General features: G+C 46.9%; 1 protein-coding gene across 8 annotated transcripts in view; it reads right to left on the bottom strand.

The window, feature by feature from the left end:
- abcc9 (ATP binding cassette subfamily C member 9) overlaps positions 1-17139 on the bottom strand; it is a 75743-nt gene that overhangs the window by 21991 nt on the left and 36613 nt on the right. For all 8 annotated transcript variants that reach the window (XM_031898429.1, XM_031898431.1, XM_031898435.1 and 5 more), the window contains 10 exons: positions 16527-16628; positions 16252-16336; positions 15353-15433; positions 6321-6458; positions 5212-5337; positions 3248-3341; positions 2469-2716; positions 2066-2229; positions 1351-1420; positions 1033-1190 (listed from right to left, as the gene is read on the bottom strand). In XM_031898429.1, the coding sequence (XP_031754289.1) occupies positions 1033-1190; positions 1351-1420; positions 2066-2229; positions 2469-2716; positions 3248-3341; positions 5212-5337; positions 6321-6458; positions 15353-15433; positions 16252-16336; positions 16527-16628 (1266 nt within the window). The remainder of the gene's footprint in view (positions 1-1032; positions 1191-1350; positions 1421-2065; positions 2230-2468; positions 2717-3247; positions 3342-5211; positions 5338-6320; positions 6459-15352; positions 15434-16251; positions 16337-16526; positions 16629-17139) is intronic.

Raw genomic sequence — 17139 nt, 5'->3', positions numbered from 1 at the left:
TCTGGTTGAGCCCATATGATGGATGAAAGCTAAGGAGGCTTCTCATTGAGCCCAAATGATGGATGAAAGCTAAGGAGGCTTCTGGTTGAGCCCATATGATGGATGAACGCTAAGGAGACTTCTCATTGAGCCCATATGATACATGAAATCTAAAGAGGCTTCTGGTTGAGCCCATATGATGGATGAAAGCTAAGGAGGCTTCTCATTGAGCCCATATGATGGCTGAAAGCTAAGGAGGCTTCTGGTTGAGCCCATATGATGGATGAAAGCTAAGGAGGCCATCATTGAGCCCATATGATGGATCATATGATGGATGAAAGCTAAGGAGGCTTCTCATTGAGTCCATATGATGGATGAAATCTAAGGAGGCTTTTCATTGAGCCCATATGATGGATGAAAGCTAAGGAGGCTTCTGGTTGAGCCCATATGATGGATAAAATCTAAGGAGGCTTCTCCTTGAGCCCATATGATGGTTGAAAGCTAAGGAGGCTTCTGGTTGAGCCCATATGATGGATGAAAGCTAAGGAGGCCATCATTGAGCCCATATGATGGATCATATGATGGATGAAAGCTAAGGAGGCTTCTCATTGAGCCCATATGATGGATGAAAGCTAAGGAGGCTTCTCATTGAGCCCATATGATGGATGAAAGCTAAGAAGGCTTCTGGTTGAGTCCATATGATGGATGAAATCTAAGGAGGCTTTTCATTGAGCCCATATGATGGATGAAAGCTAAGGAGGCTTCTGGTTGAGCCCATATGATGGATAAAATCTAAGGAGGCTTCTCCTTGAGCCCATATGATGGTTGAAAGCTAAGGAGGCTTCTGGTTGAGCCCAAATGATGGAGGTCAGAAGAGATGTGAGAGCTCTCCCATTGGTGGAGAAAGCAATGGCTGAAGGCTTTACATGGAGCTGTGGCCCTATGAGTCTTTGGACCTGGAGCACCTCTGGGTGCTATAGCCATACCACTAGGCCTTGTCCAGCAATACATGCTCATATCCATGGCAGCAGGTTGGTCTCCCCCGGGACTTACTTGGAGGCAACTCTAAAGTATTTCTGGATGAAGTAGAAAGCCACGCCGAGGGGAAGAAGAGCCACCATGGAGATGGGGGTGGCGTAGGAAATTACTCCGATGGCTGAGAGACACAGCAGGGTCGATCTTGTGAGTGACTCCAGGGTGGGGGGGATGTGCTACGGGAAAGGAACATCGTTACAACCCCAAACCTCCCACTATTCCCCATATAGTAATATCACAGGGGGTGTCTACCCTCCCCAATCAGAACCCCAGGACAATCAGTAGAAAGGGTTGGGCAGCCATTCTCTGGCGCCCATAGGGTTCTTACATTCTCACCTGATCTATAATGTTTGTGTCGGCCGAAAATCGGTTTAGGATCAAACCAAGAGGAGTGGTGTCAAAGAACCTGATGAGAACAGAAAGAATAAAGAGTGACTGTAAATACTGGACAGGGAGCCCCCCCCAAAGTTCATTACTGTAAGGGCAGTAAGGTTATGGTGTCCTACCAAGAGAATGAGTGATACATTGGGGGTGGGGGGGGAAAGGAGATCTCACCATCAGCATAGGAAGGGGTTCCTTACTGTACGGGCAGTCAGGTTATGGGGTTCCCTACCAAGAGAGGGGGAATGAGTGATACATTGGGGGTGGGGAGGAAAGGAGATCTCACCATCAGCATAGGAAGGGGTTTCTTACTGTAAGGGCAGTCAGGTTATGGGGTTCCCTACCAAGAGAGGGGGAATGAGTGATACATTGGGGGTGGGGAGGAAAGGGGATCTCACCATCAGCATAGGAAGGGGTTCTTTACAGTAAGGGCAGTCAGGTTATGGGGTTCCCTACCAAGAGAGGGGGAATGAGTGATTCATTGGGGGTGGGGAGGAAAGGGGATCTCACCATCAGCATAGAAAGAAGTTCCTTACTGTAAGGGCAATCAGGTTATGGGGTTCCCTACCAAGAGAGGGGGAATGAGTGATACATTGGGGGTGGGGAGGAAAGGAGATCTCACCATCAGCACAGGAAGGGGTTCCTTATTGTGGGAAATATTATTATTTACCGAATTGGTGCCAGAATGATCTTCTTCAGTAGGTTATGGTGAAGGTTCTTGGCTGCGTTGAGACCCATCCACTCCACAGTCAATGATGCGATGAGGCAGAGGACTATTCCCGTGGCACTGAGGACGCTGAACCCGGTTACATAGTAGCTCTGGATGCTGCTGAGCTGCACAATGGGCCAGAACATACATAGGGGTTATGTGTTTCTCTATCAGATACATAGTAACAGACTCTCCTCCTACCCGCCCGTAGGTACCAATGTCTCACTAGTTTGTTGCAATGTGATTGGCCAGGCTGTATGGGTGGGTGTAGGTTTAGATGTACTGAGAGGAACCAGAACACTCTATGGAAGGTTCCTCAGCTAATGAACCCAATACAGTGCATTACAGTAACTGGGGCAATTACCTCACTGGCTGACGTTACGTTATCGCTCTGGGCGTAACTGATGTTGCTGGTTTCTGACGTCCAACTGGCCAGCCAGTAGTCAATGGCCACGATCACCGAGTGTTTCAGAAGCTTGGAGAATATCATGAGGAAGAGTAAGAGATATCCCCCAGAGGTGAGATATCTCCAGCACGTTCTCCAAGGGAACTTGGTCCTCAGCCTCATGGCCGTGGACATGGTCTCATCTTCATCTTCCTCTTCTTCCTCCTCTGGAAATGTCAAGCAGAGAGAGTGTATATTAAGGCTTTAACTACTGGCCACCTTTGTGAGGATCACATGGTCATGGTCCCTGTGAGAAGAAAGAGCTCTAGGGTATGGGTTTTGGATTTTTTTTTGTTCAAGTACCCCTGGAGCAAGGTTATCAGTAGTGGTGCCCAATTGATCTATTAGTAACGACCCTCCAGTACCTGGTGGGGAGCCCTTAGAGTTTGGTCAACTGGGCCTGAGAGCGTGCCCATGAAAAGCCTAATGTGTTTGTGTAAGAGTTAATGGGACCCTAGTACGTCCTTGTGTAAGAGACATCTATGTAGAGTTGTGATTGGTGCCCCTTGAGAGCTAAGCCATTAGGACTAAACACTAGCCAATGGGTGGGGGGCAATTAGAGGGGAGTAGAAGGGAGAGAACCATGACAACCAAGTGATGGTTAGGGAAGCTTGTGGACCAACTAGCCATGGCATTGGTGTTCGGGCAGGGTACGGGGTAAGGGTTGGAGAATGAGACATTAACGAGGATTTAATTACCTTCTTCTTCCTCAGCTTGGACTTTGGCTTCCCGCGAGTACATTGCTCTCCGGAGAGTTTTTCTTTCCATCGTCACCTGGTCTGCGTCTGAGTCCTACGGTGACATGTGTTAGTGCCATGGAGAAAATGCCAATAGCCGCAAACATCTAGGGCCCCAAAACTGTTGTATTTAGGTGGGTCATAGAAGGAGTTGCAATATGGAAACATTAGAGCAATATGCTTAGAGTCAGTAGGGCAAGATGGAGTCAGTAGGGCAAGATGGAGACAGTAGGACAAGATGGGGACAGTAGGGCAAGATGGGGACAGTAAGGCAAGATGGGGACAGTAGGAAAAGATGGAGACAGTAGGGCAAGATGGGGACAGTAGGGCAAGATGGGGACAGTAGGGCAAGATGGAGACAGTAGGGCAAGATGGAGACAGTAGGGCAAGATGGGGACAGTAGGGCAAGATGGAGACAGTAGGGCAAGATGGAGACAGTAGGGCAAGATGGGGACAGTAGGGCAAGATGGAGACAGTAGGGCAAGATGGAGACAGTAGGGCAAGATGGGGACAGTAGGGCAAGATGGAGACAGTAGGGCAAGATGGAGACAGTAGGGCAAGATGGGGACAGTAGGGCAAGATGGGGACAGTAGGGCAAGATGGAGACAGTAGGGCAAGATGGGGACAGTAGGGCAAGATGGAGACAGTAGGGCAAGATGGAGACAGTAGGGCAAGATGGAGACAGTAGGACAAGATGGGGACAGTAGGACAAGATGGGGACAGTAGGGCAAGATTGGGACAGTAGGGCAAGATGGGGACAGTAGGGCAAGATGGGGACAGTAGGGCAAGATGGAGACAGTAGGACAAGATGGAGACAGTAGGGCAAGATGGGGACAGTAGGGCAAGATGGGGACAGTAGGGCAAGATGGGGACAGTAGGGCGAGATGGAGACAGTAGGGCGAGATGGGGACAGTAGGGCGAGATGGAGACAGTAGGGCGAGATGGGGACAGTAGGGCGAGATGGAGACAGTAGGACAAGATGGAGACAGTAGGGCAAGATGGGGACAGTAGGGCAAAATGGGGACAGTAGGGCAAGATGGAGACAGTAGGGCAAGATGGAGACAGTAGGGCAAGATGGAGACAGTAGGGCAAGATGGGGAAAGTAGAGCAAGATGGGGACAGTAGGGCAAGATGGGGACAGTAGGGCAAGATGGAGACAGTAGGACAAGATGGAGAAAGTAGGGCAAGAAAAGGACAGTAGGGCAAGATGGAGAAAGTAGGGCAAGATGGAGACAGTAGGGCAAGATGGAGACAGTAGGACAAGATGGAGACAGTAGGACAAGATGGAGACAGTAGGGCAAGATGGAGACAGTAGGACAAGATGGAGACAGTAGGGCAAGATGGAGACAGTAGGACAAGATGGGGACAGTAGGGCAAGATGGAGACAGTAGGACAAGATGGAGACAGTAGCACAAGATGGAGACAGTAGGACAATGGTACATGGGGAGATTGGTTGGCCATGGTTAGACCTCGGTGACTAATCTTCTGAAATGCCTATCCACTGGCAATAAATTCCCAGAGTTTCCTGTGAAGGAGATTTAATTACCCCAAGACCTAACTAGGGGTAACTAACCTCCCCAGGAGCCATTGCCCTAAGGCGAGATACAGACAGTAGGGCAATATTGTCCCAGCAGGGAAGTAGAACCCACTGACAGACAGATAAAGTGCCCCCCTTGCCCTAGAACAGTCTCAGGTTTGTTTCGCAGGCAGAAGTATTTACAGCCCAAACCTTCTGTATTTCCATTGGATATAAATAGCCCCGGGCTGGATGGGAGGATTCGATTGGAGTTGGATTACGGGGTTTTTAGAAACTCATAAAGTGGAAATGAAACGGATAAAAAGCTTTGGTTTATACAGCCCAAGGCCACTCACAGTCCTTCCAGATAAACATTCATTATCCGTCGTTATAAACACTCAGTAATTACCTTCTCCAGTTCCTGGTCCTGGCGGTTCATTAGAGTCTTCCAGTGCTCATAAAGCTCGTTATCGTTATTCTGAATATCCTTTAATGTGCCCTCCCTGAGCACTGACCCATCCTTCATAGCAATTATCTAGATAAATTCCAGCAACACAAGAGAATTAACAGAGCGGCATAGTCATGTAAAGTACTGAGAGCTCACTGGGGCAGGGACTGATGGGAATGTGATAGGGACCTTAGATTGTAAGCTCACTGGGGCAGGGGCTGATGGGAATGGGATAGGGACCTTAGATTGTAAGCTCACTGGGGCAGGGACTGATGGGAATGGGATAGGGACCTTAGAGTGTAAGCTCACTGGGGCAGGGACTGATGGGAATGGGATAGGGACCTTAGATTGTAAGCACACTGGGGCAGGGACTGATGGGAATGGGATAGGGACCTTAGATTGTAAGCTCACTGGGGCAGGGACTGATGGGAATGTGATAGGGACCTTAGATTGTAAGCTCACTGGGGCAGGGGCTGATGAGAATGGGATAGGGGCCTTAGATTGTAAGCTTACTGGGGCAGGGGCTGATGGGAATGGGATAGGGACCTTAGATTGTAAGCTCACTGGGGCAGGGGCTGATGGGAATGGGATAGGGACCTTAGAGTGTAAGCTCACTGGGGCAGGGGCTGATGGGAATGGGATAGGGACCTTAGAGTGTAAGCTCACTGGGGCAGGAGCTGATGGGAATGGGATAGGGACCATAGATTGTAAGCTCACTGGGGCAGGGGCTGATGGGAATGGGATAGGGACATTAGAGTGTAAGCTCACTGGGGCAGGGACTGATGGGAATGGGATAGGGACATTAGAGTGTAAGCTCACTGGGGCAGGGGCTGATGGGAATGGGATAGGGATATTAGAGTGTAAGCTCACTGGGGCAGGGGCTGATGGGAATGGGATAGGGACCTTAGATTGTAAGCTCACTGGGGCAGGGGCTGATGGGAATGGGATAGGGGCCTTAGATTGTAAGCTCACTGGGGCAGGGGCTGATGGCAATGGGATAGGGACATTAGAGTGTAAGCTCACTGGGTAGGGGCTACTGGGAATGTGACGGGGTGAGGGTGGCACCTTACCCAGTCTGCGTGGGGCAGATACTGCAGTTTATGGGTGACCAGCACCACGGTCCGTTTATCTTCTCTGAGGAACTTCAGGATCCCTTCCTGCATGAGGTGGTCGCTCAGATGAATATCGAGGGCAGAAAACGGGTCGTCCTGGGGCGACACAAACAGGGAGGTTCTGAACGTGCCCCCAGAATCAGCGCTACCCCCCCAAACTCTGAAATGCAAATTCCTCCTGATTTGTGTCAAAGCCCAAGCGCAATGGCGCCCAACCGGGTGCAACTGGGGCAGAGACCCCTAGAGAATGGCGGCAGTGACCCCGGAATCAGTAGGGAAAGTGCGGCACCATGGGTAAAAAATAGTTGCACCCCCCTAATGACCCCGTCACATTCCAGCCCCACACTAGGTTGCCCCTCTCTGATCAGCTGCTAAAGGGTTAAACATGAACTGCAAGGGACACAATCACAACCCCCCCCCACCAGTGTCAGTCACTTTGCTGGCGGACACATGGGGGGGGGTGTTTGTGCCGGACCCCCAGCTCTTTAATAACTTCCCACATAAGCAGAGAATATTCCCACGCAGCCCCCACCCAGCTGGGGGATAATTGGCCATTTCCTTGTCCCCTGTGTGAGAAGAGCAGGATCCCCAGTGGGGGGGGGGGGTGACACAGGACATTGGGGGAGTCTATTAGCGAGGGAACCTAAAGCCCTGCCCAACCATAATATATAACTATATCATGTGGTACTGACCCGGGTAAGCCCCCTTTTTAGGGGAATAAAAGTATAAAGAAATGGGGGTTCTTGCCAAAAACACACTAAAAGGAATGGGGGTTCTTACCAGGAAAACAATGAAAGGAATGGGGGTTTTGCCAAAAACACAATGAAAGGAATGGGGGTTCTTACCAGGAACACAATGAAAGGAATGGGGGTTCTTGCCAAAAACACAATGAAAGGAATGGGGGTTCTTACCAGGAATACAATGAAAGGAATGGGGGTTTTTACCAGGAACACAATAAAAGGAATGGGGGTTCTTACCAGGAACAAAATGGAAGGAATGGGGGTTCTTGCCAAAAACACAATGAAAGGAATGGGGGTTCTTGCCAAAAACACAATGAAAGGAATGGGGGTTCTTACCAGGAATACAATGAAAGGAATGGGGGTTCTTACCAGGAACACAATAAAAGGAATGGGGGTTCTTACCAGGAATACAACGAAAGGAATGGGGGTTCTTACCAGGAACACAATGAAAGGAATGGGGGTTCTTACCAGGAACACAAGGAAAGGAATGGGGGTTCTTACCAGGAACACAATGAAAGGAATGGGGGTTCTTACCAGGAACATAATAAAAAGGAATGGGGGTTCTTACCAGGAACACAAGGAAAGGAATGGGGGTTCTTACCAGGAACACAAGGAAAGGAATGGGGGTTCTTACCAGGAACACAATGAAAGGAATGGGGGTTCTTACCAGGAACACAAGGAAAGGAATGGGGGTTCTTACCAGGAACACAATGAAAGGAATGGGGTTCTTACCAGGAACATAATAAAAGGAATGGGGGTTCTTACCAGGAACACAAGGAAAGGAATGGGGGTTCTTACCAGGAACACAAGGAAAGGAATGGGGGTTCTTACCAGGAACACAATGAAAGGAATGGGGGTTCTTACCAGGAACACAAGGAAAGGAATGGGGGTTCTTACCAGGAACACAATGAAAGGAATGGGGGTTCTTACCAGGAACATAATAAAAAGGAATGGGGGTTCTTACCAGGAACACAAGGAAAGGAATGGGGGTTCTTACCAGGAACACAAGGAAAGGAATGGGGGTTCTTACCAGGAACATAATAAAAAGGAATGGGGGTTCTTACCAGGAACACAATGAAAGGAATGGGGGTTGGAATACAATGAAAGGAATGGGGGTTCTTACCAGGAACACAATGAAAGGAATGGGGGTTCTTACCAGGAACATAATAAAAGGAATGGGGGTTCTTACCAGGAAAACAAGGAAAGGAATGGGGGTTCTTACCAGGAACACAATGAAAGGAATGGGGGTTCTTATCAGGAACACAATGAAAGGAATGGGGGTTCTTACCAGGAACACAATAAAAGGAATGGGGGTTCTTACCAGGAAAACAAGGAAAGGAATGGGGGTTCTTACCAGGAACATAATAAAAAGGAATGGGGGTTCTTACCAGGAACACAATGAAAGGAATGGGGGTTCTTACCAGGAACACAATGAAAGGAATGGGGGTTCTTACCAGGAACATAATAAAAGGAATGGGGGTTCTTACCAGGAAAACAAGGAAAGGAATGGGGGTTCTTACCAGGAACACAATGAAAGGAATGGGGGTTCTTACCAGGAACACAATGAAAGGAATGGGGGTTCTTACCAGGAACATAATAAAAGGAATGGGGGTTCTTACCAGGAAAACAAGGAAAGGAATGGGGGTTCTTACCAGGAACACAATAAAAGGAATGGGGGTTCTTACCAGGAAAACAAGGAAAGGAATGGGGGTTCTTACCAGGAACATAATAAAAAGGAATGGGGGTTCTTGCCAAAAACACAATGAAAGGAATGGGGGTTCTTACCAGGAATACAATGAAAGGAATGGGGGTTTTTACCAGGAACACAATAAAAGGAATGGGGGTTCTTACCAGGAACAAAATGGAAGGAATGGAGGTTCTTGCCAAAAACACAATGAAAGGAATGGGGGTTCTTGCCAAAAACACAATGAAAGGAATGGGGGTTCTTACCAGGAATACAATGAAAGGAATGGGGGTTCTTACCAGGAACACAATAAAAGGAATGGGGGTTCTTACCAGGAATACAACGAAAGGAATGGGGGTTCTTACCAGGAACACAATGAAAGGAATGGGGGTTCTTACCAGGAACACAAGGAAAGGAATGGGGGTTCTTACCAGGAACACAATGAAAGGAATGGGGGTTCTTACCAGGAACATAATAAAAAGGAATGGGGGTTCTTACCAGGAACACAAGGAAAGGAATGGGGGTTCTTACCAGGAACATAATAAAAAGGAATGGGGGTTCTTACCAGGAACACAAGGAAAGGAATGGGGGTTCTTACCAGGAACACAAGGAAAGGAATGGGGGTTCTTACCAGGAACATAATAAAAAGGAATGGGGGTTCTTACCAGGAACACAATGAAAGGAATGGGGGTTGGAATACAATGAAAGGAATGGGGGTTCTTACCAGGAACACAATGAAAGGAATGGGGGTTCTTACCAGGAACATAATAAAAGGAATGGGGGTTCTTACCAGGAACACAATGAAAGGAATGGGGGTTCTTACCAGGAACACAATGAAAGGAATGGGGGTTCTTATCAGGAACACAATGAAAGGAATGGGGGTTCTTACCAGGAAAACAAGGAAAGGAATGGGGGTTCTTACCAGGAACATAATAAAAAGGAATGGGGGTTCTTACCAGGAACACAATGAAAGGAATGGGGGTTCTTACCAGGAACACAATAAAAGGAATGGGGGTTCTTACCAGGAACACAATAAAAGGAATGGGGGTTCTTACCAGGAACACAATGAAAGGAATGGGGGTCAGAACACAATGAAAGGAATGGGGGTTCTTACCAGGAACACAATGAAAGGAATGGGGGTTCTTACCAGGAACACAATGAAAGGAATGGGGGTTGGAACACATTGAAAGGAATGGGGGTTCTTACCAGGAACACAATGAAAGGAATGGGGGTTCTTACCAGGAACATAATAAAAGGAATGGGGGTTCTTACCAGGAACACAATGAAAGGAATGGGGGTTCTTATCAGGAACACAATGAAAGGAATGGGGGTTCTTACCTGGAACACAATAAAAGGAATGGGGGTTCTTACCAGGAACACAATAAAAGGAATGGGGGTTCTTACCTGGAACACAATAAAAGGAATGGGGGTTCTTACCAGGAACACAATAAAAGGAATTGGGGTTCTTACCAGGAACACAATAAAAGGAATGGGGGTTCTTACCAGGAATACAATGAAAGGAATGGGGGTTCTTACCAGGAACACAATGAAAGGAATGGGGGTTCTTACCAGGAACATAATAAAATGAATTGGGGTTCTTACCAGGAACACAATGAAAGGAATGGGGGTTCTTACCAGGAATACAATGAAAGGAATGGGGGTTCTTACCAGGAACACAATGAAAGGAATGGGGGTTCTTACCAGGAACACAATAAAAGGAATGGGGGTTCTTACCAGGAACATAATAAAAGGAATGGGGGTTCTTACCAGGAACACAATGAAAGGAATGGGGGTCAGAACACAATGAAAGGAATGGGGGTTCTTACCAGGAACACAATGAAAGGAATGGGGGTTCTTACCAGGAACACAATGAAAGGAATGGGGGTTGGAACACATTGAAAGGAATGGGGGTTCTTACCAGGAACACAATGAAAGGAATGGGGGGTTCTTACCAGGAACATAATAAAAGGAATGGGGGTTCTTACCAGGAACACAATGAAAGGAATGGGGGTTCTTATCAGGAACACAATGAAAGGAATGGGGGTTCTTACCTGGAACACAATAAAAGGAATGGGGGTTCTTACCAGGAACACAATAAAAGGAATGGGGGTTCTTACCAGGAACACAATAAAAGGAATTGGGGTTCTAACCAGGAACACAATAAAAGGAATTGGGGTTCTTACCAGGAACACAATAAAAGGAATGGGGGTTCTTACCAGGAACATAATAAAATGAATTGGGGTTCTTACCAGGAACACAATGAAAGGAATGGGGGTTCTTACCAGAAATACAATGAAAGGAATGGGGGTTCTTACCAGGAACATAATAAAAGGAATTAGGGTTCTTACACAATGAAAGGAATGGGGGTTGGAACACAATGAAAGGAATGGGGGTTCTTACCAGGAACACAATAAAAGGAATGGGGGTTCTTACCAGGAACACAATGAAAGGAATGGGGGTTCTTACCAGGAACACAATAAAAGTAATGGGGGTTCTTACCAGGAACACAATAAAAGGAATGGGGGTTCTTACCAGGAACACAATGAAAGGAATGGGTTTTTTTTTACCAGGAACACAATAAAAGGAATGGGGGTTCTTACCAGGAACACAATAAAAGGAATGGGGGTTCTTACCAGGAACACAATGGAAGGAATGGGGGTTCTTACCAGGAACATAATAAAAGGAATTGGGGTTCTTACCAGGAACACAATGAAAGGAATGGTTTTTTTTACCAGGAACACAATGAAAGGAATGGGGGTTCTTACCAGGAACACAATGAAAGGAATGGGGGTTTTTACCGGGAACACAATGAAAGGAATGGGGGTTCTTACCAGGAACATAATAAAAGGAATGGGGGTTCTTACCAGGAACATAATAAAACGAATGGGGGCTCTTACCAGGAACACAATGAAAGGAATGGGGGTTCTTACCAGGAACATAATAAAAAGGAATGGGGGTTCTTACCAGGAACACAAGGAAAGGAATGGGGGTTCTTACCAGGAACACAAGGAAAGGAATGGGGGTTCTTACCAGGAACATAATAAAAAGGAATGGGGGTTCTTACAAGGAACAAAATGGAAGGAATGGGGGTTCTTACCAGGAATATAATGAAAGGAATGGGGGTTCTTGCCAAAAACACAATGAAAGGAATGGGGGTTCTTACCAGGAACATAATAAAACGAATGGGGGTTCTTACCAGGAACACAATGAAAGAAATGGGGGTTCTTACCAGGAACACAAGGAAAGGAATGGGGGTTCTTACCAGGAACACAAGGAAAGGAATGGGGGTTCTTACCAGGAACATAATAAAAAGGAATGGGGGTTCTTACAAGGAACAAAATGGAAGGAATGGGGGTTCTTACCAGGAATACAAAGAAAGGAATGGGGGTTCTTACCAGGAATACAAAGAAAGGAATGGGGGTTCTTACCAGGAACACAATAAAAGGAATGGGGGTTCTTACCAGGAATACAAAGAAAGGAATGGGGGTTCTTACCAGGAACACAATGAAAGGAATGGGGGTTCTTACCAGGAACACAATGAAAGGAATGGGGGTTCTTACCAGGAATACAATGAAAGGAATGGGGGTTCTTACCAGGAACACAATAAAAGGAATGGGGGTTCTTACCAGGAATACAAAGAAAGGAATGGGGGTTCTTACCAGGAACACAATGAAAGGAATGGGGGTTCTTACCAGGAACACAATGAAAGAAATGGGGGTTCTTACCAGGAACACAATGAAAGGAATGGGGGTTCTTACCAGGAACATAATAAAAAGGAATGGGGGTTCTTACCAGGAACACAAGGAAAGGAATGGGGGTTCTTACCAGGAACACAAGGAAAGGAATGGGGGTTCTTACCAGGAACATAATAAAAAGGAATGGGGGTTCTTACAAGGAACAAAATGGAAGGAATGGGGGTTCTTACCAGGAATACAATGAAAGGAATGGGGGTTCTTGCCAAAAACACAATGAAAGGAATGGGGGTTCTTACCAGGAACACAATAAAAGGAATGGGGGTTCTTACCAGGAATACAAAGAAAGGAATGGGGGTTCTTACCAGGAACACAATGAAAGGAATGGGGGTTCTTACCAGGAACACAATGAAAGGAATGGGGGTTCTTACCAGGAATACAATGAAAGGAATGGGGGTTCTTACCAGGAACACAATAAAAGGAATGGGGGTTCTTACCAGGAATACAAAGAAAGGAATGGGGGTTCTTACCAGGAACACAATGAAAGGAATGGGGGTTCTTACCAGGAACACAATGAAAGGAATGGGGGTTCTTACCAGGAATACAATGAAAGGAATGGGGGTCAGAACACAATGAAAGGAATGGGGGTTCTTACCAGGAACACAATGAAAGGAATGGGGTTTTTTTATACTAGGAACACAATGAAAGGAATGGCGTTTTTTACCAGGAACACAAAAGGAATGGGGTTTTTTTTTTACCAGGAACACAATGAAAGGAATGGGGTTTTTACCAGGAACACAATGAAAGGAATGGGGGTTCTTACCAGGAATACAATGAAAGGAATGGGGGTTCTTACCAGGAACGCAATGAAAGGAATGGGGGTTCTTACCAGGAACATAATAAAAGGAATTGGGGTTCTTACCAGGAACACAATGAAAGGAATGGGGTTTTTTTTTACCAGGAACACAATGAAAAGAATGAGGGTTCTTACCAGGAACACAATAAAAGGAATGGGGGTTCTTACCAGGAACACAATGAAAGGAATGGGGGTTCTTACCAGGAACACAATTAAAGGAATGGGGGTTCTTACCAGGAACACAATAAAAGGAATGGGGGTTCTTACCAGGAACACAATAAAAGTAATGGGGGTTCTTACCAGGAACACAATAAAAGGAATGGGGGTTTTTACCAGGAACACAATGAAAGGAATTGGGGTTCTTACCAGGAACACAATGAAAGGAATGGGGGTTCTTACCAGGAATACAATGAAAGGAATGGGGGTTCTTACCAGGAACACAATGAAAGGAATGGGGATTCTTACCAGGAACACAATGAAAGGAATGGGGGTTCTTACCAGGAATACAATGAAAGGAATGGGGGTTCTTACCAGGAACACAATGAAAGGAATTGGGGTTCTTACCAGGAACACAATGAAAGGATGGGGGTTCTTACCAGGAATACAATGAAAGTAATGGGGGTTCTTACCAGGAACACAATAAAAGGAATGGGGGTTCTTACCAGGAACACAATGAAAGGAATGTTTTTTTTTTTTACCAGGAACACAATGAAAGGAATGGGGGTTCTTACCAGGAACACAATGAAAGGAATGGGGGTTCTTACCAGGAATACAATGAAAGGAATGGGGGTTCTTACCAGGAACACAATGAAAGGAATGGGGGTTCTTACCAGGAACACAATGAAAGGAATGGGGGTTCTTACCAGGAATACAATGAAAGGAATGGGGGTTCTTACCAGGAACACAATGAAAGGAATGGGGGTTCTTACCAGGAACACAATGAAAGGAATGGGGATTCTTACCAGGAACACAATGAAAGGAATGGGGGTTCTTACCAGGAATACAATGAAAGGAATGGGGGTTCTTACCAGGAATACAATGAAAGGAATGGGGGTTCTTACCAGGAACAGAATGAAAGGAATGGGGGTTCTTACCAGGAATACAATGAAAGGAATGGGGGTTCTTACCAGGAACACAATGAAAGGAATGGGGGTTCTTACCAGGAACACAATGAAAGGAATGGGGGTTCTTACCAGGAATACAATGAAAGGAATGGGGGTTCTTACCAGGAACACAATGAAAGGAATGGGGGTTCTTACCAGGAACACAATGAAAGGAATGGGGGTTCTTACCAGGAACACAATGAAAGGAATGGGGGTTCTTACCAGGAACACAATGAAAGGAATGGGGGTTCTTACCAGGAACACAATGAAAGGAATGGGGGTTCTTACCAGGAATACAATGAAAGGAATGGGGGTTCTTACCAGGAATACAATGAAAGGAATGGGGGTTCTTACCAGGAACAGAATGAAAGGAATGGGGGTTCTTACCAGGAATACAATGAAAGGAATGGGGGTTCTTACCAGGAACACAATGAAAGGAATGGGGGTTCTTACCAGGAACATAATGAAAGGAATGGGGGTTCTTACCAGGAATACAATGAAAGGAATGGGGGTTCTTACCAGGAACACAATGAAAGGAATGGGGGTTCTTACCAGGAACACAATGAAAGGAATGGGGGTTCTTACCAGGAACATAATGAAAGGAATGGGGGTTCTTACCAGGAATACAATGAAAGGAATGGGGGTTCTTACCAGGAACACAATGAAAGGAATGGGGGTTCTTACCAGGAACATAATGAAAGGAATGGGGGTTCTTACCAGGAATACAATGAAAGGAATGGGGGTTCTTACCAGGAACACAATGAAAGGAATGGGGGTTCTTACCAGGAACACAATGAAAGGAATGGGGGTTCTTACCAGGAACATAATGAAAGGAATGGGGGTTATTACCAGGAATACAATGAAAGGAATGGGGGTTCTTACCAGGAACACAATGAAAGGAATGGGGGTTCTTACCAGAAAGACGATGTTGGTGTTCTGATAGAGGGCCCGGGCTACACAGATGCGCTGCCGTTGGCCCCCGCTGAGGTTAATTCCCTGAGGAGGAAACAATCTGCGTCTCAGACAAAATAACGGGAAGGGAACCTTGGCAGGTGCCGGCGCGGAACAAACAGCTGATAGAACGGAACCCAAACATCTTCCCCTTTAGGCTCTTTTTGTGCAACAAAGTAACAAGTTTCTGACTGTGAGAAACATTCTCAGAACCGGCCCATTTCTTATTTCTCTTATAATTGGTATTGGGTTTTTTGTAAAATCATCTCAAAGGGGGTCCGACATACAGACCCCTGTGTCACTGGTATCCCCCCCCCCCCCCCCGATACGGGAAACTGCAACTGTGTAACAGTATGTTACAATACTAACCAATCCATGCTGTGCTAATGCTCTGATTGGCTACAGGTTGGTCTGGCCCTGGGAATGTTCTAATGCTCTGATTGGCTACAGGTTGGTCTGGCCCTGGGAATGTTCTAATGCTGTGATTGGCTACAGATAGGTCTGGCCCTGGGAATGTTCTAATGCTCTGATTGGCTACAGGTTGGTCTGGCCCTGGGAATGTTCTAATGCTCTGATTGGCTATAGGTTGGTCTGGTCCTGGGAATGTTCTAATGCTCTGATTGGCTACAGGTTGGTCTGGCCCTGGGAATGTTCTAATGCTCTGATTGGCTCCAGGTTGGTCTGGCCCTGATAATGTTCTAATGCTCTGATTGGCTACAGGCTGGTCTGGCCCTGGGAATGTTCTAATGCTCTGATTGGCTACAGGTTGGTCCGGCCCTGAGAACATTCTAATACCCTAATTAGCTATAGGTGGGTCCTACCCTGGGAAATAACCCCCAAAACATAAATTGATTTGAAATTACCCTCTCTCCAATCTCAGTTTGGTCTCCAAATGGCAACAGGTCGATATCAGGTTGGAGGGAGCAGGCGTCCGTGACAGCTTTGTACCTTCAGGAGAGACAGCCCATCAGAATGTGATAGATTTAATTGGGAGACTATGGGTGTGCCCGACGGGCATTGCTCAGATATCTGGGTACATGGCTCCAAGCAACTGCAATAATCCCACCCCTGAAATAACATTAAGCTATTTGTTCAGCCCCGCCCCCGAGGAGCAGTAGCCACTTAGTAAGTGAGTCACCTTTGCTTGTTGAAAGGACTCCCGAAGGTGATGTTCTCTTCTAAAGTGGCATTTAGGAGCCACGGTTTCTGTCCTGCGTAGGCCACCGAGTGTCTGTTCTTGCTATAAAGTAACGCGGGAAGAATAAGTCATGTGACATCGACTCAATAACCCCCGTCCAATTGCAGGGCACCGTTACTATAATGGCAAAACCAGTGGTGGAGGTAGAGGTAGCCAGGCCCAGTCATCTACCAAATAGTTTAGTGAAGCTTTGGGGCCCCCACAATAAGCCCCCACTGGCGGTGCCAGTTACCCAAACAAAATATATTAGATATATTAGAAATATACAGGAGGAATTGGTACCCAGTGTTGGACTGGGGTGCCCGGGGCCCACCGGGGCTGCCACCTGGGGGCCCTCCACCCCAGTCCAGAGCTGCAACACACCCCTTCCCCCGCCACCCCGATGGTCTGCACCCCAGTTATTGATGGGTGGGATCAGGCCTGGGTTAGCAGGGGCCACGGGGCCCACCGGGGTTTTTCCTGGCGCCCCACCAGCCCAGTCCAACCCTAGTGGAAACCCTGAGCTGTGGATCATTATTGTTCTGTTGGGCAGATTTCTATGTCTATAGCACTA

Source organism: Xenopus tropicalis, chromosome 3, assembly GCF_000004195.4.
Source record: "Xenopus tropicalis strain Nigerian chromosome 3, UCB_Xtro_10.0, whole genome shotgun sequence".
NCBI classification, from domain to species: Eukaryota; Metazoa; Chordata; class Amphibia; order Anura; family Pipidae; genus Xenopus; species Xenopus tropicalis.
The sequence above is the reverse complement of the archived record's forward strand: the minus strand, read 5'-3'. Positions and strand labels throughout refer to the sequence as shown.